The sequence below is a fragment of the Dunckerocampus dactyliophorus genome, chromosome 10, assembly GCF_027744805.1.
Source record: "Dunckerocampus dactyliophorus isolate RoL2022-P2 chromosome 10, RoL_Ddac_1.1, whole genome shotgun sequence".
NCBI classification, from domain to species: Eukaryota; Metazoa; Chordata; class Actinopteri; order Syngnathiformes; family Syngnathidae; genus Dunckerocampus; species Dunckerocampus dactyliophorus.
The window spans coordinates 14,978,152-15,004,906 of record NC_072828.1 but is presented as its reverse complement, the minus strand read 5'-3'; the positions used below and the strand labels follow the sequence as shown (position 1 = coordinate 15,004,906).

At 41.1% G+C, this 26,755-nt stretch overlaps 1 protein-coding gene and 2 long non-coding RNA genes across 4 annotated transcripts in view; 1 reads left to right on the top strand and 2 right to left on the bottom strand.

Annotated features, from left to right (window-relative positions):
• The window catches only part of LOC129188353 (uncharacterized), a 50,414-nt gene extending 40,867 nt beyond the window's left edge, over positions 1-9,547 (bottom strand). Inside the window, exons 1-2 of the long non-coding RNA XR_008572602.1 lie at positions 9,370-9,547; positions 3,357-3,415 (exon numbers count right to left, since the gene is read on the bottom strand). This is a non-coding gene — a long non-coding RNA (uncharacterized LOC129188353). The remainder of the gene's footprint in view (positions 1-3,356; positions 3,416-9,369) is intronic.
• rgmd (RGM domain family, member D) lies at positions 1,370-18,298 on the top strand. 2 transcript variants are annotated; one of them, XM_054788711.1, is made up of 5 exons: positions 1,370-1,478; positions 4,910-4,950; positions 8,646-8,794; positions 15,397-15,908; positions 17,588-18,298. In XM_054788711.1, the coding sequence occupies exons 2-5, from the start codon at positions 4,913-4,915 to the stop codon at positions 18,272-18,274; spliced, it is 1,386 nt and encodes a 461-aa protein (XP_054644686.1). In that variant the 5' UTR covers positions 1,370-1,478; positions 4,910-4,912; the 3' UTR covers positions 18,275-18,298. The 2 variants fall into 2 exon arrangements, with proteins under 2 accessions (XP_054644686.1, XP_054644685.1); XM_054788710.1 differs by lacking the exons at positions 1,370-1,478; positions 4,910-4,950 and having other exon boundaries at positions 8,464-8,794.
• On the bottom strand, positions 17,935-21,928 carry LOC129188351 (uncharacterized). The gene is made up of 3 exons (XR_008572600.1): positions 21,771-21,928; positions 21,456-21,533; positions 17,935-20,046 (listed from the first exon to the last, which is right to left on the bottom strand). It is a non-coding gene; the product is annotated as an uncharacterized LOC129188351 (long non-coding RNA).
• Positions 21,929-26,755: the final 4,827 nt, after the last annotated feature.

The following is a 26,755-nucleotide window of genomic DNA, read 5'->3' as shown; positions in this document are numbered from 1 at the left end:
TTTTAATCCAATATATTAGGCTGCTAACTGAAAGTTTGGGCAGGTTTTTAAAGCTTTGTTGTTCCTATTTTATGTGCACCACTTGCCGAAATTGACCGTGTTTCAGTTTTGTCCATCTTGCTTTCTGTGGTACAAAAAAATAAAGGCACTGTTGTTGCACATCACTATGTTTGTTTATCTGAGCATTTTAGCCTTTTCTTTGGAGGTAGAAAAAGGTGCAAATGAGATTTGTTTATTTGTAGGGATCTCCATTTAAAAAGAAGCAACAACATTTGACGATTAGTCGAATATGGACAAAATCTAACAAATTATATTTGACTATGAAAATCCTCCGTCAAAGACAACCCAAGTTGTATGATTTCTGCCTTATCTTGTGGAAGATCATTTAACTGTTGTTATATTGCTGTTTGTCACAATAGTAAATAATAGGGGTGTAACACTACGTCATCGTCACGGTTCGATACGTACCTCGATATTAAGGCCAGGGTTTAGTTCATTTTTGGCACATTAATACAACAAAATGCGTCAAGATAAAATGCTTAGCTTTTGTGTTTAATAATTTTTCAAATGAAGCATGAAAAAGCAAATTCTAATCTGCTGGCAGGTAATTATCCAATGATTACATTTCTCAAATAAAAAATAAAAATAGTCGATAGTCACACAACCCAGGCTCATGGCGTAGCAACGCAATACCAAACGTACAGTTCCTATCCCTCACTTAAAATCGGTACAGAGCTTTGAATTAAATACACCTACCAATTTGATACCAATACATGTGTTTGTTACAATCCAAATAAAAAATCTTCCAACCAATTAAGTGTAATTGTATAATTTCCTGTGGCACACCTGATGATCTTTCACAGCACATTACAGTGGTTGAGAATAACTTATATAGAGGATCTTTGACTAATGTTTTTGCATATAATTTAAGGAATGCTATAAAAGTGTAGAGACAACTGGTAGGTGGGGCCGGAGGGTGTAGAAGTGGCTCAACAACAGACAGAACTCTCTTTCACATTGCACACATGCTTGGCTTACACTGGGGCCAGTCAGCTACGACGCTCTGTTGTTTGTCCGATGGAATTTTAGAGAATACAGGAAGCTTTCCAAATGTGACATATGCTTCCAAGCTTTCCAATAATCTATAAACCCTCGAGATGTGGTGTGTGCGTGTGTGTGTTGTTGCAAGCATTGTGCCTCTATCTGATTAATGTGCTTCAATCTTTTTTCCATTCGGTGTGAAGCGCCCTACCCAGATATGTTGGAATTAGGCCTCATCGCTCACTACCATGCTGCCCTAATCAAAGTGCCGATTCTTGAAACAGACAGCTGCTGTCATGTGCCTTGATTCCAATGGCTATCTGTCCCCGTGGCTGCCCGAGTACTTAGTTGGGCAGCTGAGGTTGTCGGGGAGCGAGGACTAGCAACGTTTGTCCATTCATATCACCGCTTATATACCACAAGCACATACAGCCAAGGTAAGTTTGCATTTGTTTTCTCCGTGTTGCACCCTCAAAGATGCTAATCGAAATTGTGGGAAACGATGTTCTCAGATACACTACTGAAAGTATACTTTTCAGTTAAAAAGGTTTGTATTGTGCAACAGTGGGACCACTAAAAAACTAGCCTGTTAGAGGTCAACTGTGGGCCTACAATTTTTTGACTTTTTTGGGTAAATGTGAAAAAATCTACTAAAGGCAAAATAATGTGAGACCATACAAAGACAATTACAGCACATACATCACTTACCAGCAATGCCCCACTCCATTAGGTCTGCATCTACAGGTATAGCAGTTTCTGCACTGTAAATGTGTGCACACGCCTGACACGTTCCTCCGCATTTACATTCAAAGTCAGGCTGCGGGTAACATTCCATGAATGCGTTCTTAGGGCAAAAATTTTTAAAGCAAAAAAGTGTGTTTGGCTTTTACTTTGGGTTTTTGTGTTTTTTTTGCACTGCCACCACTGAAGGGTATCTGTGATGGCACAGACAAATAGTATGATGATGACCACAGAAACAGAACTGGAACACAATGGTAGTGTAGTGGTGCTAAATACAACATGGCTAAGGGGACGACTCAACATCATTAACAGCAAAGTGTACACTGCAAATTCAGCTGTGTGAAGAGACTAACCTCCTTGGCACAGACACTAATCCTCCCTCTGGACCCAAGTTAATAATGTTTTGATGTACAGCTTCTTTTTACACTTGTATGACAGTTAAAAATGTTAAAAAGCGCACGTGCATATGCACACTCACAGTACATATGTACTTCCCCACATAACTCAGAGTTATTCAGGGTGTTATTATGTTGTTGGTTTATTACAGTGACGGTGATGTCGACAACATTATTATAGTTATTACAATTGTGTGCATTACAGTTATTGTTATTCTGTTCACTATCATAGATAATTTCATTACTACAATTACTACATATGTGTGACTGTTTCAATGCAGTATTATCATTGTGGTTGTTGATATTATTTTGTCCTCTCCGTCATTGTATTTATAGCCGTCGCAGACATTTGGTGATGTACCCAGTGGCATTGAAATGAAGTGCTGGACAATATTGGCACATGGGATGTCAATAAGAAAGGCAATATTGAGCATCTCCAGTGTGTAGTGTTAATATGCAGTGGTGAACTTTTTTTTTTTTTTTTTTTTACACATATATGACAGCTGAAAATGTTAAATGTTAAAAAGCTCAATGAATGAAAATGAATGCTTTCAGTGAGCCTTGTTCTCTGCTTATGGACAGGCCACGCATTCATCATCAAATGGTGTGCAGTTTTATTAAACTGGTTACTTTTTTACACTTGTATGACAGTTAAAAAGCGAGATCTATGAAGTCAACACACCTTTGGTGATCCCCGTTCTGTGATGCTTGGTAAGCTGTTGCACAGTGCCTCTTGGTTGTAATTTTCAGAAACTCTTTTAGCTTGAAAGTTTTTTAATTTCTGTTGGCTGTCATACATGTTATATGTCATCAAAGGGCGTATTTACTACTTTTTACACTTGTATGGATATTAAATTGATCTAAGAGATTCCACTGTATCTTTTAACAGTAAACTTGATTTCAACCAGGAAACATTGAAAAGAGGGGTTGCATTGTGAAAAACATGAACAAATAAAGATTCAAGATGGAGAGGAGCTTAACCATGAAAACACATGCACACAAACACAAAGGCAGCCCTGAGGGTCAAAGGTCATATGGGCCTGAACTCTCTCTCTCCCTCCCCCACTCGCTCTCTTCGACTGAGAACATCACAGGTCCCTCTGTGTGTTGCGCTCCATTTATTTTACCCATCATCCCTCATTGGACCTGTGTGACCCCCGACCCCAGAGGTAGGGTTACCTTGTCAGTTGACTGTGTATCCACAAGCACGGCGGCTTGATGCTGGGTCAACAGTGGCACTGCGGAAATACAAAAAGAGGGAAAAGGAATAAAAAAATCACTACGTGGTCACAATAAATGTTGTAATATGAAATATAATAAATGAGGCAACTAGGATAGAGATGATTCACATGTGATCATCCCTATTTACTCTAAGGAGTAGAGTGTAAACAAATGCCTGCTTACGTAGATACCTGTTGAGAGGTCCCTATAAAAACACTCAAGCAACACGCCCCTCCCTTGTGTGTGCTGTCAGATATCATTCAGGGTGCTGTAAGTGGGATCCTTGAGTGGAGATGCTATCATGGTTGGGCCCCTATGCATTCACACCACAGTTCCCTTTATCTCCACTGCAGATAACAGATCTCTTGCACAGGCGAGACACACACACTCGCTTTCTAAATCTCACTCAGCTGTTTTATTGGCCGTTTCATTTCAGAGAGCTTCCTTGAAACAAACAAAAACAGCCAATTTGTTCAACTTCCTGTTTAAAATTCAATAAGAACATCCCCTCTTGCAGCCAACGCTGCACGGCGCGTGTGCCTGCTACTGATTCCGATCTCTGACGCCGACCTCTCAGTTGAGAGCTCTGGATGAGCGTGAAATGTAGCAACGTGCCGGAAGCATGACAGATCAACAATTCGCTGTCACAATTTCCATTTTTATCACTTTGTAAACATCCCGGTAAACAATATTGCTGAAGGATTTAATTGCCTATGTAAACAGCCAGAATAGAGCAGACAGGTCAGTAATGTGCAATTGAGTTGAAATTTTGTCGCCATAAACGAAATATAAACACACTAAAGGGGTGGAAGCTGGTGGAGACACCCTAATAAGTCACATCAGCACAGTTCTAGAGTTTGAGCTGAGGAGATAGTCCCCAGGCTGGTGCTGTTTTTCAGGCCTTCCACCAGACCACAGCACACTGGGCCTAATAACAAAAACAAGCATCCCGGTGTGGAGCTGGTCCCACAGTGTGAGGACCTTAATGAGGAACATGTGGAGCTGCCCAGACACACAGTCAGAGGAAACCTAATCCTTCAACCACCCCCACCCCACACACACACACAACCTTTCCTCCACCCATCCCCCATTCCTTTCTCACTTTACTCCACATTCTCACTTGGTAAAGTTGCTTTGCTTTTTGAACCTCCTCTCTGCAGCAGCAAAACACTTACAGACATCATTTGTCATAAGTGATACATTACTTTATATACTGAACTTCTAACGTATGCTTTAGAGCTAATAGTCCTGCAATGCAATACGGTCATGAGCAAACATAGCAAAGAAAGAAAGAGGTCTTTCTCCCCAGATCAAGCCTGACAGGCTGTCCAGGACTTCCTTTCATGTGCTGAAGTCATCCTTACCGTCCACCTGGATCAATTAGCTGTTTGCTTCAGTGATCATCAGTCCCGCATTCATTTAGCAGAGATACAAAGATCAGCTCTATTGTTACCAGAGCTTTTTTTTCCCTACTGTTTTAATCTGAAATCAACTGTGTTTTATCCTTTTAGGAAATGCTGTCAAATGATAGGAAGGATGAAGAGTGTAACAGGTGAGCGGGGTTGTATCCACACCATCGATAACACCAAAATAGTCACATCTAAACTATAAAATGCAGAACTGCAGCAAAGTTTCCACCAGGTGATCTACAGTTTGGATCGGTAAACCCTGGTTATGTTTACGTTTCCATACATATATGGGATGGTGATTAGCTGATAAAAAATATTGAGACAAAATTCCTTCCTTTTGCACTCTGTTGTGCACTGGGTCATTACTACCGAACTGGACATGACAACAAACCTTTTGAGCATTTAAAAACCATGTCCATCAGACAATAACACTGATTTATTGGTTCTGACCAAAACCTGAAAACAAAGCCGTGTGTCAAGTGTTCAGTGGGCTAACACAATACAGTAGAGTCAAAAGGATAATGGTGGACAGCAAGGCTTGTCAGCAAAGTGTATATTTATGATACTGCTAATGTGTCCAAGAGAGTCACATGACAATTACCCCATACATACTACACATATAAAAATATATGGAATCGCAATTTTTTGCTATGGAACATTAGGTATAGTACAGAGGCATTCACACGGTGCACAATGAGTGAGGGACAGGAAGTGTAACTGCCTTGCGTCTAGTCAGTGAACAAATACAGTGCCGCCCAGTCTTTGGCTAGCAGGACTCATGGCTAGCAATAGTGCCAAGGAGAGGCCAGAGCTTGAAAACTTTTGTTTTCAACGTTAAAGTCTCCTGTTTGGGGCAAATTCACCTTCCTGCTGAAATACATAACCAGACAAAGACAAGTGGATAAGATAAAAGCAGTGTGCTGGCATTCATATTACAATGTTTTCAGTCATTTTTTCAGGGCATTGTTTACACATGAATGAGTTCTCGTTTCTCTGAATTTTTGAAATGTTATAACAATCCACATTTCTACAGAGCTGCAAAAATGCCCCTTTTCCCACAAAAATGTTGTCATTGTGTAAAAAGCAACCAAATTGACACCTTATTTATGTGTTCTAATTTTAAAACAGTCTTCACAACAAACAGCCCATTAGTGTATGTTGTTGCGGGGGGATTTAAAACATCACCATATAGCAAACCCCCCAAAATTAGCTGAACAAACAGAGTAAGGTAGAGCTCTCGAGGGGGATAAAGTTGGCACAGTGGTTCCAGTGTGACAGGGGCCCTCTTTACAGCTCAGAACAATCCAAAGGTTCCACTTGGGTTGAGCTGTCTTCGTTTCCCCCTTCACTATATATATCAGCCCCACATCAACATGGGCCCGTCAAGACCTTTCACGAGACTGACAGGCCACCTGAATCACACAATTGTGTGGCCGGAGGAGCCGGCATGTGTACAGAAGAAGCAGTGATCCAGTAACTGTCTAGGTTCACTTCTCTTCTCTCTCATAAAGTCAGGAGTGAGGCCCGAATGTTCCAGCTGCACCAAAACAACACATTAACTTTTAATCCAATTGGAGAAAAAAAAATTCTGCAACTGTTGGGTTTTCATAACGCCAACATTTTATACGGTAATGGCCGGGCACATTAAAATTCTTGCTTTGCACGGCTCAAATAGCCCGCAGCACGTCCCAGGTGAGGGGCTGAAGGCTTGAGTCGCTGTGCCTTGCAGATGGGCCGGCCTCACGGCAGCTGTGCAAATGAAAGACGAAGTGTCGTTGAAGGAGTGAGCGAGGTGGAAAGTTGGCCACAAAAGGGAAAGAGTAACACACAAGTTGCTCGCTGAAAAATGTCATGGAAAGAATTAATGGTGCTCAGTGAGAAAATCATTGACTTGAATTCTTTTTGGCCTCAATAACAGATAGCAGCTGTGTTTCAACACATTAATATAACTATGAACCAATTTAAACTATTTAGATAAAGGCTACTATCTCCATCTTATCACTTTTCATGCCAGCTATTAAGCAATTCATATTACAAGTGTCATAAAAAGTTTTCTTTATGGAAGCCAGCAGATAAAGTAAGATATAGATAACCTGTGTTAGTTTGCACCCACAACTGTGTCATTGAAGCACCTTCAGGAGTGAGAAAACAACAGGTGAAAGCCTCCCGCCTCATTATGAAAACATGCAAACATTTGTCTTCAGGAGGGTTGGTGGTAGGGAGTGGTGGTGGGGTGTCAAGGGAGACAGATGTCCTAAAGGCTTGGGACTTAGTCTGAAGCATAAGTATTCAAACTAAAATTATTGTTTGAGCTGTGTTCTGAGAAAAGATTTGAAGTTGCGAGAATAAAGTTGTAATATTACAATATGAACTGTTGGAAAACTTGTGAGAACGTCAAAATATTGCGGGAAACGCAATATTGCAATAAAAAGTAATAAAGTTACAGTAATATGTAATATGGAAATATTGCAAGAAAAAAATAATGTTACAAGCATAAAGTCAAAATATTAGGAGAAAAAAAAGTCACTTAAGAGAATAAGTCTAGATATTTAAATACAAAGATATAAAAAAAAAACAATAATAGTATAAGAAAAGTTGTACTGTTACTACAAGTTATAATACAATCAAAAATTAAATAGTACAAAGAAAACTAAATAGTACAAGACAAAGAAAAAAAGTTTAAAAGTTGCAAGACTGAAGTGTAAATATTATGACAAAAAAGTCAATGATTCAAGCGATAAAATAAAATTTTAAAAAAAGTTGTTAAATTGCGAGAATAAAATGCAGATATAAGAAAAATGGTGATGATGTTTGAGAAAAAAGTCCGATAAGATGACAATAGTGTTGAAACAAACAAAATAAATTACAAGATTTAAGTTGCAATATTATGATTCGTAATGTCGTAGTATTAAGACAATATATTTTTTTTAATTAAGTGGCTGAAGTCATAATATAAAAGGACAAAAAATTAAAAAAATTAAAAATTAAATTAAAAAATTTAAAAAATTAAAAAAATACTGACTGCAATTTTACGAGAATAAAGTTCAGATAAAAAAAGTTGTAACATTTTGAGAATAATACTGTAATTTATGAGAAAAAAGTTTTAATTTTGCAAGAATATTGCAAGTATAAGTATTAGAAGAAAAAAGTAATGTTAGAGCTCTCGAAGCTGTAAAAATACGAGAAAATTGTTGTGATACAATGAGGGAAAAAATGTCGGAATGTGAGAAAAAGTCAGAGATGAGGATCAGTTACGCAACAAACATATTAGAAATAAGTCATAACGTTATGAAATTAAAGTCGCAATATTATGAGGAAAAAAGTCAGAGAAAATTGAGAATTTTGAGAAAAGTAAAGTTGCAAGAATATATAAATATTTTTTTATTTTTTTAACAAAGAAAAAATGAAGTCTACATATTATGAGATGTTCTAATAATGTTAATGTCATGAGAAATAAACTTGTAAAGTCTAAATGTGAGGGGTAGAAAGTAGTTAGAAGAAAGATGATATGTTGGTAGCAACATTTTTTTGATATTGTACCATTTTTTGGCAATAACTCTCCAACCTCTGAATGAATTCCAATCATTTCCAATGTGACACCATTGGGTATTTCTGCAGCGTCCTCACGCCCTAGTTAGAGGGCCACTGCATGTAAATATCAAGTGGTTTGTTAGGAAAAAAGAACAAATTAGTCCTCCATTGGCCAGCCATCACTTCGGGGGCCCCTCGATCTAGGCTCAAAACCCCTCCCTCGGTAGAACCGCCCTGAAGACGGGGGCCCCTTTTGAATGACAAGCGCTTGGTGGAGGAAGACAACATTTTTTGTCTTGATTTTCAGCCGCGGCGTCGATGAGAAGCAGTCGAGGAACTCCATTCTAACTGAATGGATTGGCATGGGGAGAAGCGGACCTCAGATCACGGCTAAGCGGCAGCTTTGGGACTGTGTGACGCTGACGATGGTTGTGATTTCGCTGCTCTATCCACCAGGTAAGCGCTACGGTCTGCGCTCAATCCGTGCTTCTGCACTTCCAGCCCGGCGTGCTGAGCGGTAGAGATCCGCTGCACTCGAGTGGACGAGAGGTAGAAGAAAAAGTTAGAAACATGTTTCCTAGCGTTCTGTTGCTCAACTCTCACTTGCTTACGTTTTTCCAACTCTTAAGTACTTTGATATTTACTAGAAAAATATTGGTACAAGTTTTAAAAAGTATTGAGCCAACCGCGGGGACAAAGTACCCCTCTGCCTTCACTTTGCTGGCCAACCACACGACTTTACTAACCACGACACCCTTTTAGACCAAAACAACACTTTTATGACATTATCCAACACGCTTTAAGATATTCCGCATCTTATTTTAATTACGAACTTTACTCTTTTTAGGAAAAACATCGCCATCGTTCAAGTTGTAACCCCACTTTTACCGAAGTTAGCTGCTAGTTAGCGTCGCTCCACAGCGTCCAGTGATCAGGAGAAAAACATCAAGCTTCATTCGTTTTTAGGGCACAAATATTGACAGATTGCTTGTTTTGATTACTATGGTCACGACTGCAACGTTTATACTCACCTTGTCGTCGAATGTTGTCGGTATTTTTGAGTTATCAACTTTATTAGCTACCATGAATGGATGCTGGAGGAGGAGAGGGTGTCCAGCATTTGGCACCAGACGAGAAAGCAAACCGCTAGCTAACCACAACGGCGTGTTTAGGTGGGTTAAATATGTTTACTTCTTTCACTTTGTAATATGTTCCTACTGTATACAGCTGTTGTTTTCATGATGGTTTGTATCTACTAGTTAGTATTAGGACAACAATGTTCTTGGGTGCACAGTAGACCTATTATGTCTCTCAGGCTGAAATATCACAAAATAGCTGATATTTTTACACTTTTCTTATGTGGTTATGTTCCAGAAGTCTACAAAAGACTTGTTTTTCTTGTTTTTAAATAAATTATAGAGTGACACCAGGCATATTGATACATTAACAGTGGAAACTATGTTGAAGAATGGTGAAAAATTTGCATAGCACTGCAAGTTCAGACATTAATTTCTTCATGGTTATTTGGATGGTCGTCGAGAGTTGCACGTGTAACGGATGCCAGCTAGTATGATTGTGCAATAGTACGTAGTTTAAATCTCACTCCCTGATGCCTTAAGAGCTGCGCTGGACAATGTGTTGATAGCCCGGGGCTTTTAGCTTGTTGGCTAGCGCCGCTCAACTTAATTCTCATTCAGCTGGGATGTGTGGACCTGTGTTTAAGCCTGGGAAGGGTACAGGGCTGAACAACATTGCATTGGTGCTGCGATCCAGATGAGAGCCTGGTGTGTGTAGAGCCAGACTGTGCGGGTGACCACTGTTACACACTGTTGTCCTTAAAGCATGTGTCGTCGTTTCGGTAGATGCGCCGTTGCTGTTGGTTTCTTATGCGGTAACTGTCAGGGAAGTGGCTTAGGCCGAGGTGGAATTCTGAGGAGGGATGTCGAATGCCTCCGGCTTGACCTGTTTACACTGCATCCGTTTTATCAGGGCTAGTGTTGAAGTGCCACCATGGTGACGTGCATTAATCATCTGTCATCCCCCCCCCCGCCTCCCTTTGCAAAGTCACACCTCTGTGAAAGGGAAGAGGTGGTGTTGCAAAATATTCCCATGGCTCGGGTGGTGAATGCGCCATAGTGTCTCTTGTATCAAGGAATAAGTACTGAAGTTGGATGAGGCTGGCTTAACACCATAGTACATTGCGCAGTTGGCATATGGGTAAAGGCAACGCACAAAAGGGGGAAGAAAACCCCCTTGAAATCGGATACCTTCGGATTGGAATGAGGTCTTTTCCAAATGTGGATGACACTATCCTGTCAATGTTTGACATCATCGAAATACAGCAATCCATCATGTATACACTGTAGTGAACAGAATAAAAATACACTCTAATCAAAATGTTAAGACTAGTTGAAAAATGGCAAGAATGTTGCGCTGTTGGATCTTAAAGAGGTTGTAAGTTGCACTTCAAAATGCAAAAAGAAGAAATGGGAGTGAGACCACAGCAATGTTTGAGTAAGCAATTTATTGAAAACAAGCATTAAAGTGATTCATTAGCTGATCAAAAGTTTAAGACCAAAGCCTTTTAAAAGCCAAAATCTTGGCAAAAGTGAGGATTCCATGCCATTTTCTGTCAGGTATTCACACTGTCATGATCTCGATGATGTAACGTCAAAGTTTGGTTTCCCAAGAAGAGATTTTGTGATGAAATTGTCCGGAAGATGTGACAAAGTCCAGCAGGCCGAACCTCTGCTCTCAGAGTAGGAAGCAGAAAAACCCGAAACTAGGAAGTAGCTAATCTGATATGCTATCCTTGAGTCCTGCCCACGCAAGGGTGTTACTCCTTCCAGATTGGATCAGCATTTAACTGGTTCCAGCTTGTGTCAATCAAGGATGTATGTGTGTGTGTGTGTGTGTGTGTGTGTGTGTGTTCTAGTGTGCATCGTGGTGGCTTGATAAGGTTGCCAAGCAACCTGTCTGTGCAAAATTCAAGCAAAAAAAAAAACAGTGCAACCATTGTTTAAGTCTACAGTACTTCTGTTGTATAATTCTAGACAACACTAACAATGGCAAAGGCAAAAAAGCTTTCTCTCTTTGAACACGGTTGGATTGTTGAGCTGCAAAGGCAAGGCCTGTTGTAGTGTGCCATTGCTGCTGAGTTTGGATGCAGTACGACAGTCATTTTAAACTTCTTAAAAGATCCTGAGGGTTAAAGAACAAAAAAGTAAAGTGGTAGACCCAAAAAAAATGTCACTGGCCCTGATGGCTGAACAAGACACGGGATGATCCTCGGCCCAAATGTTACTGGTGCCATGCAGTTCAGTAACCATCATACGGCATCTGCAAGAGAAAGGTTTTAAGAAGAAAAAATGTCTTCAAAAGGCCTCGTCTCCTTCAACGCTACAAAATTGCTCATTTGGAATTTGCACAAGAGTAGCAAACTGCGACATTGGAAGGTGGAAAAAGTTTTATTCTTTGAAGAAAAAAATTAACCTTGACAGTCCTGATGGCTTCCAGTGTTATTGTCATGACAAGGAGATCCCACCTGTGCCATGTTTTCCCAAATGGCCCAGTGGAGGAGGCGCCATCGAGATCTGGGGTGCTTTTTCCTTCAATGGAACAATGGTTGTGCAGGGGCGTCAAATGGCACCTGGCTGTGTGGCGATGTTGCAGGGGGCATTGCAGTGGGTTTCCTTCATACTGCTGCTCTGTTTTTTATTGACATCTACATGTAGGTCATATTTCTGCAGTATAATGGGTTTTTACCCATTTATATATACACATATACATTGTGTTCACTAAATAGCATTCACCCATTTTATCAAAGTGTATGCACACCGTATAACTTTCTTTTAAATACTCAATTCAGAGCTGCTGAATACATTGTATTATATTGGCCGCCCGCCCACCTCTCTTGCCCCCTATCATGGCAGACTTTGAGCTTCATGCCATACTTCACTCTGTTCCATAAAATTTTTTTTGTAGCTCTTTTTTTATGGACTTTTGATCAGCTGATGGAACACTTTAATGATTGTTTTCAATAAATTGCTTACTCAAAAATTGCTGTGGTCTCACTCCCATTTCTTCTTTTTGCATTTTGAAGTGCAACTTACAACCTCTTTAAGATCCAACAGCGCAACATTCTTAACATTTTGATTAGAGTGTATTTTTATTCAATTTTATTTTTTATTTTTTTATTTTTTTATTATATTCCTATTTCAATTCAGTGGTTGTTTGCAATAAATTGCTTAGTCAAAAATTGCTTACTCAAAAACTCCCATTTCTTCTTTTTACATTTTCAGAATCTCTAATATCCAACAATGCAAAATGTAAATTGTTGCAATTTTTCAACTGGTCTTAAAATTTTGATCATGAGTGTACCACACGGTATTAGCAAAGCATTAAATATGGTAGATTTGTGGTACATGAATCGTGAAATAAGGAACAGTGGAGTATTGCTATGGTTAACTGCATTTACTTCAATGTAACATTTAATTTGAATTACTTAGGGCACTATAATTTCTGCATTAATGGAATCACGGAATTGGCCAATAAAAACGCTAAATTTCGCGGAAATTGACGTAGTGTGAATGAAATGTTTGAGTGGCAAACCACTCATTCACAGCGGCATGTCCTCACAAACATTAACCAGCAAAAAAAACTTTGAAACTCTTGTCACCAGGCATGACAGTAAGCTCACGTACAGCAATGGCCAGTGTAAACCGGCTGGGTTAGCTTAGTTTAGCGGCGCATGTTAATGCAGCTGTGTGTGTGACTCAGGCTGTATGAGTTATGTTTTATCGCGTAGTAATGTAACCAAGCGTTTTAAAATACCTAGATAAATACTTTATTGATCTCCAAGAGAAAAGCACAAATGGTTGCTGACTTCATGCAAGTTGTGTGTGAAATACGGACGAGAGCCGCGCCACATAGCAACAGTCAATAAACATTCTCAACACACACAACACACTTCTGGTCTTCAAAATAAGAGCGCTGTGCGCCACAGCCTGACTAATAGTGCTCATAAAGTAACTGTCATGAAAAAGTAGCTTACATGAATAAAGCGATTGCAATTGCACCGGAGACAACGTCTTCCTTAACCCCGAGCACAGACATTATAGGTTGTTGAGGATTTTGTAGCAATGTGTACAGAGGCTGACATCCCCTTCGAAAAGTTAGCGCAGCTACATCAGTTTCTGAAATACTGGACAAAATTATCTGACGATGTATTGCATCAATAAATGTAAGGATTTTTAAATTTAATGAACAAAATGGACATTTTATTTACTGACACAAAAAGCACACTCTATGGTAGTAAAATAAGTGTAAAAGGTAAAAAATTGAATTTAAGAAAAAATAAAATGGAACTTGGGAAAAAATTAAAAAAAGATTTGAGGGTCTTAGTATTACCATATTGACACAGTTTTAGACATTTTCAAAGACAAAATGAACTTTAAAAAAAAATGTTTTCACACTCAGTGACTGGTAGATTGGGATAAAAAAAAGGATATTGTATTGATCTTTAAAATTTGCATCACAGCTCTCCTATTGTTTGCTAACTACCTTTTAAAACTACCTTTTTTTTTTGGAATGGGTGCCTGTGTGGCTAGGTCACAGGGGTATGGGAGTGACACCAACAAAAGTGCTGACTGACTTGGGAAGAAGTCATTTGGTGCCACCTGTTGGCTTCCATGTATAAGCCAGATCCCTATACTGTATATAAGACAACCCACCTTTATTAGATTTTGAGATGTTTCGTCTTATATTTGGGTCAATATGGTCTTAATTCATTGTTTACTTTTGTGTTGTTGTGTTGTTACATGTAATTTGTGCATGCAGTTTGTTTCAGGTGTTCAGTAAATGCAAACAGTGATAGCAGATATGGGTCGCTCAAATACATGTAAATGGTAAAGAAATATTGAATATAGGCACCATATCAGACTTGGTAACTTGGACAGACGGTGTAAATCCAGCCATACAACATTAGCTTCACCAAGATGTCTCAAACATTTCAAGTCAAGGTCCAAAATTAGATAGTTGGTTCCGAACTTGCTAAACGACCAAGAACACAATACACCTGAATCATAAGGCCTTTTACACTGACAAAGAAGGCTGACCCAAGAAAGTTATATTTTCACTGCGGATGAATTGTTAGTTAGCAGGATTACCTAAAAACAACTGCTCTGACCACTGTTGCAGGATCTATTTGTGAAAATGTATATGCAAGAGTTGGCATACTATTCAATGCCAATCCCAATTGGATAGGGGTGTCCCGATATCCCGATTGATATTATACCGATATCGCAGCCTCGAATCTGTCTATACCAATATTTAGCACAGCTCATACATACTTTTATTTGTTTTGTAGTTGTATAATGTCAGATAAAGCTTGATCAAGTGATATTACTCAAACAATAGTCTGCAACAGTAGGTTATGATGTAAAACTCACCCAGTTACTTCTTTATGCATGTGGGATATAGTTTTGTCCACAATATTGTGGCGGCTAGGCATAATATAGCAAGGTTCCAGGTGCTCAATGAAGCGTTTAAACCCGACATTACTCACCGACAGGGTTGGTCACCTTTTCTGTTATAGCCAATGACTTTTTTTTTTCCATACCGTGGAAATTTCCTGTGTGATGCCAATTCATGTGCGATGAGGTTTGTCGTATTAAACTTCCCCAGTTCTGTGCCACTATGGGGAACATGACAACGTTTTGAACTCAGCTACGTCTGACGTTACTCCTACTCCTTGCTACTTTGTTAGCACGCCAGCAAACACTGTTGCTGTGATCACATGGGCTCTAGCTGGTCGCTGCTGGGTAGGCGTGCAGGGGCGGAGTCTGGAATCGACTGCTGGAAAGCCAATATCAGAGATTGTAGATTCTGGCCAACATAATCCGATATTTTTTTTTTTTATATCAGCATGATATCTGATATTAATATCAGATCGGGACATCCCTACAATAGGAGGTCGACACTGTACTTAGTACCATTTTAGATCTTTTGATATTTGTGAACAAATGCCAAATGATGCTCATGGTTGCGTTATTTTCCAGTTCACTGCCAGCAGTGTCGCATCCAGCGCTGCAATGCTGAGTACGTGGCGTCTACCTCACCTTCTAGTGGCCTGCAGGAGGACTCTGGAACTGACGTGGACTACTGCATCGCGCTGCGAGCCTACGCTCTGTGTACCCGTCGGCAAGCCAGAAGCTGCCGGGGCGACCTGGTCTACCACTCGGCCGTGTTCCGCATAAAGGAGTTATTCTCTCAGCACAACTGCTCCAGCGATGGACCCACATCCTCCGCAAAGGTCCCCAGCACGCCACGGCCAGCCGTGCCACAGCTGTGCAACTACGAGAACAGGGTACTGGCTGCTGGCTTGGGTGGCCATCAGAAGAAATACGCCCATTGTGGATTATTTGGAGACCCACACCTTCGGACTTTCCGTGATGAGTTTCAGACGTGTAAGGTGGAAGGGGCTTGGCCACTGATTGACAACCGCTTCCTGTCAGTGCAGGTGACCAACGTGCCGGTGGTCATCGGCTCCAGTGCCACTGCAACCAGCAAAGTAAGCTAACCTCCATCCTTTTGTTGCCTGCAATGAATCTTTATTGTGGCACACTAGCAAAGCCTCACCATAAAGCACCAAAACATATGAAGTTAATCGTCATTCCACGGTGCCTCTCGAGTCTCCCCGGCATTCCTCCCGTCTAGGGGCGGCCTCAGATGTATGAGGGGGGAAAAAAGCAAGGGGGGAGGGAGTCCTTCGCTGGTGTGGAATCACTGACATGCTTGAGCGCTCTACCTTTAACACATGGGTGGTCATATGGTAGTGATTAACGCTCACTCAAACGTTCTCCTTCTGCACCACGGGCGCTGCTGCAATCTGCAATGTTTTTTTCGCCCCTCTGGTCAAGTAATTAGCCGGGCACTTTTTTGTGTAAATATGGGATGATGTGGGGAAAAATAAAATAATTGGATAGGGAGGAGTGTGCTTTCTCAATTAAAACAAAAGACTGCCTTTCATGCTGTAACTTTTTCAAAACTCAAAATTTGAAAGTTGGTTACTCCCTAGAACACGAACTTATGAAGTATCTCGTATTGACTTCACAATAAACACTGTGCAAACCGTTTATCCATCAATTTTCTATACCACTTTCCTCACTCGGGTCACGGGTATGCTGGAGCCTATCACAGTGGCTTCATGTGAGAGGCAGGTTACACTCTGGACTGGTCGCCAGCCAACATAACGCAGAACACATATAGACAAACAACTATTCACACCCACATTCAGTCTGGTCTGGCAGTCACCCACACCTATGGACAATTTAGAGTCTCCAATTAACCAAGCATGCATATTTTTGGACTGTGGGAGGAAGCTGGAGTACCCGGAGATAACCCGTGCATGCAAACTCCACGTAAATGTTCCAATGGAGATATAAAACCAGCCATTTGACCCAACAATAATGGACCCGTGTCCCATTTGGAGTCTTGAATCAGAAAACCCTGCTGCAGGTCGGCACACAAAACGCAGCCTAGAAAAGTGGTGTTTTTTTTTTCCCACCTAGTGAATGCTACGATATAATATAGTTTTAACCAATGAACAGAACACCTATCTCCACCAAATTCCATGCAAATTGTCTAAAATCCCATTGTCAGTGCAACCTTCTTGGTTGTTTTTGTATTGTCTGGCAGAAAGGTAATCCAAGTGAAAAAATTGCAGGGAAACAAGCCCATGAAATAAAGTAGTGATCTTGTGCCTTTTTGAGCCTTAGGTGAACCTGCATCGTAGTATCCTTGCCAGCACCTGCATGCCCCCATCGCGCCTTCATTGTTGTTTTCTACTTGCCACACTGGAGACAGGAAATCATCCATCAACTTACAGTATCCCTCTAAAAGTGTAAACGGACCTGTGGCGGCTGCTTTGTCACACACCCTTCAGCCCAGATTTATTTAGTTTTCGGAGCTCAGCTGGAAAACAAATCAGTGTCACTGCGAAAGCATAGTGCTTCATATGACATGTGGAAGGTTTTATTTTTATTTATTTATTTATTTATTTTTTTTTTAAGTTGGGTCCTACAGAGGCTTGTTTCAGTGATGCACAGTGCGTTACATGTTTCATTCTCTGCTGCCACCGTGTGGTCATCATCGGTACTGGTAATGTGTCAGTTTCATTTAGGTATACAGTGTTTGTGTAAGATTCAAGTCTTGAAATTGAACTGATGTTATTTTTTGTTTTCTTTCCAGATCACAGTCATCTTCAAGTCATACCATGGCTGCACAGACCAGAAAGTCTACCAGGCCACCACAGATGACCTGCCTCTGGCCTTTCAGGACGGCACTCGCAGCGGCGGTGAAAGCGGCAGTCTGACCATCTCGGAGCGCGGTGGCTCCGGAGTGGGTCGTCAGGTAAAGATCCAAGCACGCTACATCGGCACGTCTATCATTGTGCGGCGTGTGGGCAGCTACCTGACATTCGCCATCCGCATGCCCGAAGACACACTGGATTTCTCTGAAGATGGTGGCAGCGGCCTGCAGCTGTGTCTGCATGGCTGTCCACGCAACGAGCTCATCAAGGAGCACACGCTGGGCCGCCAGAGCCAGCAGCAGCAGCAACACCAAGCGGGTCCACTGCGACCGCCTCACCAGGTCTACACAGTGGAGCGAGCCACGGCTAAATGTCGAGAGACTCTTCAGGTGGAGGACGTTTACTTCCAATCTTGTGTGTTTGACTTGCTCACCACAGGAGACCCCGAGTTCTCCATGGCCGCCTACGGTGCCCTAGAGGACCTAAAGGCGCTGCCGCCCAGTAAACTGAAGCAGAACTCCCCGAGGACACCGCGTCTTTACAACAGAGGGGCGTCGCAGACAGTAGCAATTGACAGCCCGTCTTCTGTTCTCACAGTCCTACTCATCATTGTGCTGCTTTTGTAAAAAAAAAAAAAAAAGGAGGCCATAGATATACGTTATATAAAAAGTTTCAAAGACGGGTGGAAGCACAATCAGCTTGAGGAAAGCGTGATAAGCGAACATTTGACAATGTTTATTGTTATCATTTGAAAGATTTCACACAAGAAGAAATGTCAATGTTTTTTTTTGTTGTAAATATGAAAATGTCACTCTGCCATGCATCTCTAAAGGGTCCCAGTAATATCAACAGCACTTAGTACCGCCAACAGCACGTTTTTGTGTATTTAAATGTAACTTCTTGTCCATTTCAACTATCACTGTTGATGCTAAATAAACAAGCTCCAACAACTGTTTGTAAAAAAAACAACTACCTAACCACCATACAAAGATGACTCGTCTGTGAAACACTCCCTCTTCAAGCTGTTTAGGCTTCCAGTTAAAAAGACAAAAAAACAAACACAAATCTTTATATAATAATATATTAAGAGTGTATATATGTGTTTTATATTTATGTACATTTGCTGATGTATAGATGTTTTAACTGTAATATTAATGTTCAGTAGGCTGTTTTTAGGAACTAAAACTAATGTTTTGCTCTATGTACATTTCTGTATTAAAGTGTTGGAAACTCCGAAAAGTTGTATTCTTTTAGAATGCTTAGGGAAGGGGTTCTGTGAGTCACACTGACTTGGTGGTCAACTTACACAAACTTGAATATTTCCTGCTTTAAAAGGAAAAATACTGATATAAGTCAAAACATGAGAAATCTAATTTACCAACAGATTGCATGTGTTGTTGTAGTTCCCATTCTACCCTGGTGGGGTCCTCAGTAAAAAGCTTATAAAAGCGATGAAGCTTTATGTCGCTGTGAAGATGCTCCAATTTTCAAACTACTACCTTGATCATTACTATTACAGTTGTTTACGCTCTGTGCATACCTATTAGATAAATGAATATCCGGCATATCAGTTTTATTCAGATTTTAGAATATATTTTATACATATATTTTATATATACACAATGTTAGTGCATACATCCCACAAATTGTAAGTTAGAAGAAAAAGAATTTGTGGGGCTGGTTGGATGTATCGGTGCAGTGTATTCCCAGAGGTGAGAGAAGTAGTCAGTGAAAACCTCAACGGCAATATTGGTGAATGAAATAGAGGAGTTGAGGAGGTGATGAGCAGGTTTGGTGTTAAGGACAGGAACATGAAAGGCCAGATGGTGGTAGACTTTGCAAAACAAATAGAAATGGCTGTAGTAAACACTTATTTCTAGAAGAGGAACACAGAGTCACTCATAAGACTGGAGGCAGGAGCACACTGGTAGACTACATTTTGTGCAAAGATGTAACCTGAAAGAAATTGGTGATTAAGTGTTGACAGGGGAGAGCACTGCCACACAGCATAGAGCTATAGTGTGTAGGATGACTCTTGTGTGCAAAAGAGGAAAAGAAGGACAGAACACCGCTTGGTGGAAGTTGAGGAACAAGAGCTGCTGGGGACTTCAGGAAGAAGTTTAGACAAGCTTTTGGTGGTAGAGATGCATTCAGTTCATTCAGCTGCCGTCATTGTCATGTGCTGTCATTCATTTCCTCTACCTTAATTGCAATGATTCAGGAATATAATCTATTCTAATTAGCAGGGGGTAGAGAAGATGTCCAGTAACCGAAGGGTTGCCGGTTCGAATACCGCTTCCTCCATTCCAGGCACTGCTGTTGTGTCCTTCGCCAAGACACTTCACCCACAATGCCCCCACACATGGATGCTTCACTGAGCAAGATTCTGACCTAGGACCTGAAGACACATTTTGCTGTAATGTACATTTGACAAAACAAACATCTTTTTCTTAAAGTATAAGCATTTAGAACAGGATTAGAAATGCTATGTTGTAGGGACAAGGCATTATTTATAATCAAAATGTCTGGACATTTATAGAAGAGATTTCTATATCCAGATTACTGTAGTATGACATCTTCATAGGACATCTAGTGAGCGTGGGAGGTATGTCCACCACATCATACATCAAGTAAGTTTCAAGGCTGATTGACAGTAATGTCATGCCACCAAGACTTTTACTTCAAACAAAAAAACACGACTTGCAAATTCATTAACAAATTAGTACAAAAGAAATATACCCTACGATTGGCTGGCGACCAGTCAAGGGTGTACCCCCACCTCTCGCCTGCTGGGATAGGCTCCAGCATACTTCATCAGGATAAGTGGCAAAGAAAATGGATGGATGGATACAAAAGAAGTAATTTCATAAATACAGCATTAAATAAGAATAATGACTTTGACTTGGTTAATAGAGATTCATGAAGCCTCCAGTTACGATATCAAACGCACAAACGTGCTTTCACAAAGGCAGTGTTGTTGGCTTAATCAGTGGCAGTTCTGGCTTGAATGACGCCCTGGGCGGATCAAAGCTGTGGGCCCCCACTGCCCCCAATTCCCCACAACCGCACAAATTCTCACTACTATTTTGTCTTTACAGAGGTTGTTTTTTAAAATGTAAATAGATGTATTAAGTTATACATTGGCACAAATGCCTACAAATTAATAAATGAGCACAAAATATTGGACACAACACAAATAGAAAGAAAAATTATTTTTTTGCAGTGCACAAATCCTTCAAGTACAACCGCTCCCAGCCCCCGCATCTCCCTACCTCAACACACTTCAACACTTTTTCCAACTACAGAAAGGTGCTGATTTCACAAGCTCAAGCTCCCCTTACATTGCATTTGACTTAAATCCACATTTAGATAACTCTCAGTCAAGAAAACAAATGAACAGCAGTTGGTCTATAGCAGGGGTCACCAACACAGTGCCCGCAGGCAACAGGTAGCCCCCCACGACCACATGAGGTGCCCGCAAGCCTGCTTTTCATTCAGGTTTTCAGTTAATAATGTGAGAACACTAGAAAGAAATGTATTCTGAAACATAAAATGTGAGTTGTGGATACCAGCATTTTGTGAATGTTTTGGTAAAACAAGCATACTTGATTTGTTTGGGTTGAAATAAGGTATGAAAATCATTTCTACAAAAATGAGTAGCTTGTGGCCATTTTCATTTTCTAAAAGTAGCTCTCACAAGAAAAAACGTTGGTGACCCCTGGTCTATAGTCACCAAGTAACGTTAGCTTATTTGATCATTTACATTCCATAATGTGGTGTACATAAAGAGATGCTATAGCTCCATACCTTTACATTTGGCCCGTTTCTCCTCTTCTTTCCTCTTCTTTGTGCACCTGATGGCTTTGATTTTGTATTTTCCATGTTCTGTTGACACAAATTTACAGCACTTTTATCATCATCTCCCACCATTACCCAACTAGCAGTCAAGGCTAAACCAACTCATATCGACACACAGTCCCCTCCTTTTTTTCCCACATTTTCCTTGTAAAATAACATGTTTGAGAATCTTGGTCTCCAATATAATTCATATAATATAATATTAACAATGAAATAGGTTTTATTTTTCAGCAATTACTGCTGTAATTTACATTTTTTTTTTACCTTGTAATTAATCTGAGGCCCAGCGGCACCCGCTCTCTCTCTTCTTCTTTGGTTTGATCCACCTCACGTGGTGGACGTTTGATTACGTTTGAACAGCATGGGGCGCGAGTATCACGCCTGCAGAGGGCGCCCATCTGTCACACATATGTGCTGACTTGATGAGGATTTGATGAGCGCTGAGCATTAGTAAATAGGATTTTTTTCTTGCTTCCCTGCTGCGGCGCCCCCTGAAGAATGCCGCCCTGGGCAATTGCCCATGTGGCCCATAGCTACAACCGCCACTGGGCTTAATATTGCCACACCACTGCACCACACCAAGTCATGGAAAAGAGTGTGGGCTGGCCACCCATCAGGCTTTATAGGTCATGTTCGGTGCCGCCCACTAATCACCTGAGGTGTGGATTGCTCTGACATGCCACACTTGCAAAGCGTTTTTTGCTTGCAAATCCATTATTTTTGTTCGCAACTCCTTGTTTTTGCTTACAAATATATTTTTTTTGTTTAATTGGAATTGGTGCAAGCTAAGCGAGAATGCATTGCTATCTTTTAGTTTTTAACTGAAAGATTATATTACAATAGGCAGAAATGTCATGCATTTTAAACGTCTGATAAACCACCCACTAACATTTTCGTCCAGTCTCATCTCGTCAACCAAAACTCACTCATGACTCCTCACGTTTTAGTCTTCAAAGAGCCATGTCGTCACCGTCTCGTTTTCGGCATGAAAAAAAGCTTCATCAACAAGGTCATTTCGTTATCATCATCGTTGACGAAAACAACAACAGCATCGATGGACGTCTTATTAAATCTTAAAGATTGTTAAAGTAGCGGAAGCAAGGCTAAGGACAGTGGTAAAAATCAGTGAGTATTTTTGGTATGCAGGGTTACTTGCCGAAAAAGAGCACCACAGTTGCAATGTTCACTTTGAAAGAATGGAGAAGTACACAGAAGGACAGAAGGAGTTATATTGTGTCTTTGGGGATTTAGAAAAAGCGTACACTACAGTGCCAAGAAAGGAGCTGTGGTATCACACCAGAAAGCTGGGGTAATAGAGAAGTATGTTAGGATGTTGTGTGTTATGTTATGTACAGGACATGTATGAAGGCAGCAGGACACCAGTGAGGTGTGCTGTAGGGGCCATGGGTAGGTCCCGGGTGGAGGTTGGACTACATCAAGGATCAGCCGTGAGGCCCTTCTTGTTTGCATGGTGATGGACAGGTTGACAGATGAGGTCAGGCAGGAGGCTTCATGGACAATGATGTTTTCGGATGACATTGTGATCTGCAGTGAGAGCAGAGAGCAGGTGGAAGTAACCCTGGAGAAGAGGAGAGGACTGAACGTCAGCCATAGCAAAACGAAACAGGAATCTCTTGTGTATCGCTGTTAATTGGTTCCAAAACCAATATAAGATGATAAGTGAATTCCCGCAAAGTAGGATTCCTTATTTATAAATTGAATATTTTCGTAATTAGAGCATAGAAAACCTGTTTATGACCTTCTAAATATGTTGTTTAACATTATTAGAGCTCTCTAGACATGAACTAACATCCCTATAGTCAGCTTAACACTCGTATTACTCAATTTAGTAGACATAATAAGACTAAATAAGCCATTTAAGACATAAATAAGACATGTGCTCGTGTGTGTTGCTAAAAATATCTTCCCTAAGGGATCAGAGTGAGTGGCGGACAGGAAGTGACGTCTGGGGTTCAGAGTTGGGCTCAGCTTGCCGTGGGTTACAGCCACAATAGTAGTTCGTGCTTATATTAGGGATTTTTTTAGGCCTTATTGTGCCTGTTGTGAGATAACTCAAACCTGCTATAAAAGCCTGTTGTTCTGGCAATCAAGCATGGTGATTCTGTGTGTCTCACTCTTTACTGACACCTAGTGACACTAGTGCAGAATACTACATCAGCGTCTTTGAATGCATCTTCTGAACGCCTAATGTGCTTGTATTTTAGTTCATTTATTTATTATTCATTCATTTTTATGCTTGAAAATGTTTAATTTAGGCAAAAAATACGTAACATTTGCTTAACTGTTCATATGTTTTGACTAATAATAGGCCGCATTCAACCACAAAACAGCATGATTTAACTGATACATTTTTGAAAACCCGTAATGGAGTGAAGCCGTGAAATTCGAACCGTGGAGTGGCGAGGGATGACACGTGTGTCATTGAAAGAGTATCAGGTGGAACCATGAGGATGCAAGGAGTAGAGGTGAAGAAGCTGGAGGAGTTGAAAGGAAAACTGCACTTTTGGGGGAATTTTGTGCATCTACAATCCTTATGTGAGACACGAACGCGCATCTTTCTCTTTTCTGTGCTTTTTAAATATTGAAAAACGGCTAGCATGAGGCTGCTATCAATGGATGCAATGGGATTCACCTAGTCTGCCTATATAGAGTGAGGTGTTTTGAGTGAGGTGGCGGCGCTTTGTTGCTACACCAGAAAAGTAGTTCTTCAGTATTAGCTCCTACAATAATGATGCTGGAGCTTGGTTAATATGCAGGTCGCGTTAGTTAAATGGAACATTATTGGCGTTTTTGTAGGGTGTTTTTAGAGGGCTTTATGCGCGAAGTAAGTGTGACCCATTATGTGCATTGTTAGCTGCCTCATGCTAGCTGTTTTTCTCTCTTTAGAATGCACAGAAAGGGGGAACAAAGTGCAATTTTCCTTTAAGTACTTCAAGCCAATCTAGCAACAGAGAATGTGTAAAAGAGTGCAGGCAGGATGGAGTGGGTGGAGAAGAGTGTCAGGAGACAAAGATCATCACCAAAAGTGAAGGGAAAGATTTACAGGATGGTAGAAAATGGACTCAAAACCAAAACCCAAATCAAACCTCTAAAAACATGTTTTTCAGGCAGTGGTACAGGAGAAAGTCTGCACCTTTCAAGAAGACAATGTTTTTTCATGCACCACAATGCTCCATGGCATGCATGAAACTATTCTACTGTATCATTTTTAAACCCTTAAAGATGAAAGAAACCATTTTCTCACCGGACCTAAACCCTATTGTGAACCATATTGGGCCCTGACACATGTTTTAAGGTAAAAGAAAACAGTCCACCATTCCTGAAAATAAACAAAAGAGATGGGGAAATGCTGTTTTTTTCATTTATTTGCACTATACAGTAATTGTGCACGTAAAAAAAAAATCTAAGAAATCCAGAGCCTGACATTTGCTTCCTTAAATATTCAGCTTTGAACTTGCAAATTTAGCATGTGACCTATAAAGTTATACATTATTATATATGTGCAATGTGCAACAATTCATTACAAATGTCATCACACCAACAGTTCACAGTTCCAGTCAGCAGATGTGGGTGGAAATGTATATATTAAACATAATTTGTCACACATACCATCATACTTAATCCCCTCATGTCCTTCTGCGCCATCATCGTATGAAGTGAGGATTTAGAACCAGCAGTGACATGCTACAGATCCACCATGTTATTTATGAAGAGGATGCAGCAGGTGACTGGCTCGCCCTACTTTGACTCGGTCTTCAATTTGAGCTTTAAGAAGTGACGGCAGTCAAATGAAATAAAATATAAACCCAAAAAATAAGCAGACGCTATTTTTTAAAACGCTTCAGGCTTTGTTTTGATCCATGTCATGTGTTGAGTTCTCTTGACAGTGCAGCAAACACACTACACTAGCATCGTATGCCCAGGAGAGAGCGCTATATCTTTCGCCTTAGTTGGAAGTTTGTTGACAGCTAGGCTGAATGTAAGGTTTTTAAATGAAGATTCATAGTGAAAAGGAAAAGGTGAAAAGGTTAGAATTTGTAACTCAAAACTCACTGACAGAGGAGCATGTTGCTTTTATACTCACATTAGCATTCAGAGCAAAGTCACTAGATGGGCAAGTAGAGCATAGTATGCAATGGAGCAGAAAATCCGCCATGTTGGTAAGCAACTGAGTTGGGCGGGTCTACAGTGTACAATTAGTTGGCTCTGAGATGAGTGTAAAATAAGTTATGCGGGACTTGTCTAAGGCGGCTTGCGTGCCAGTGTGAGCCGTCGGCTAAGCGGAAGGTGGCTGGTACCAGCTGTGCGTCGACCAGAATGAGAGCAGTTTGTGGGACTGGTTGGGACGACGGATTAGGACCAAGTCCGATTTGATGAGTGCAGGGCGTACTCGCATGATGCTTCCGGTCGGAGTGCTTCCTCATCCAGTATTGCTGCTGGGCTACTCATCCCCACCCAGGGAAGGTGTTGCCACTGGGGTCTGTCCTTTCAGTGGGTGCAGGCAGTCCAGGGATAGCTGCTACTGACATCCAAGCATCAGGAGGGCCGGAGAACTGTCTGTTGTAGTGCAGGAGGGTACTCTGTCGTGCTGATGCAAATGGGAGGCCATCCACCAGGTGTGCTCTGAGGCTATTTATGAGAGTTTGCTTGAGCCTCTGTACACCACCGTTGGCCCGAGGGTAGTAAAGGGCAGATTTGATATGTTTGATGCCCCTCTCCTCCAAGAAGGTGGTAAAGCTGGACGAGATGAACTGAGGCACATTGGTGGTGACAGTCCCTGCGGGCAGTACCTCAGGTCATTTGGCCATTTCCACCAGCAGGAAGCGTTGATGCTGAGGAATGCTGTGAAGTTCCCCACAGATGTCTAGCTGGATGTGGGACCACGGTGCTGACGGCCACGACAAGGGCTGCAAAGGAGACGGGGGCGCGTCTTACTGCTGGTGCGGCATGCTGACAGTCCTTCACTAGATCCATGTCACTGTCGATGCCCAGCCACCAGACCAGGCCCGTGCAGCGTTGTATGACCTTAACAATGCCCAGGTGGCCCACATGTAACATAGCCAGGACCTGTGCCCTTAAAGCGCTGTGAACTACAGTGCACAGCCTCCTTACCAAACAGACTTCATTCCAGCATGAGATGTCGCTGGTAGGGCACTAGATCTTCTGGCACTCTGGTGGGCCATCTCTCTCTGATGAATGCACGTAGCTGGGTGAACACAGAGCTCCTG

Excerpts from the sequence above, each read along its gene's own strand:
- rgmd (XM_054788710.1), top strand. The coding sequence starts at position 8,596 with ATGACAAGCGCTTGGTGGAGGAAGACAACATTTTTTGTCTTGATTTTC. Across the intron at positions 8,795-15,396 it reads TTCGCTGCTCTATCCACCAG|TTCACTGCCAGCAGTGTCGC; the intron begins GTAAGCGCTACG and ends GTTATTTTCCAG. Across the intron at positions 15,909-17,587 it reads GTGCCACTGCAACCAGCAAA|ATCACAGTCATCTTCAAGTC; the intron begins GTAAGCTAACCT and ends TTTTCTTTCCAG.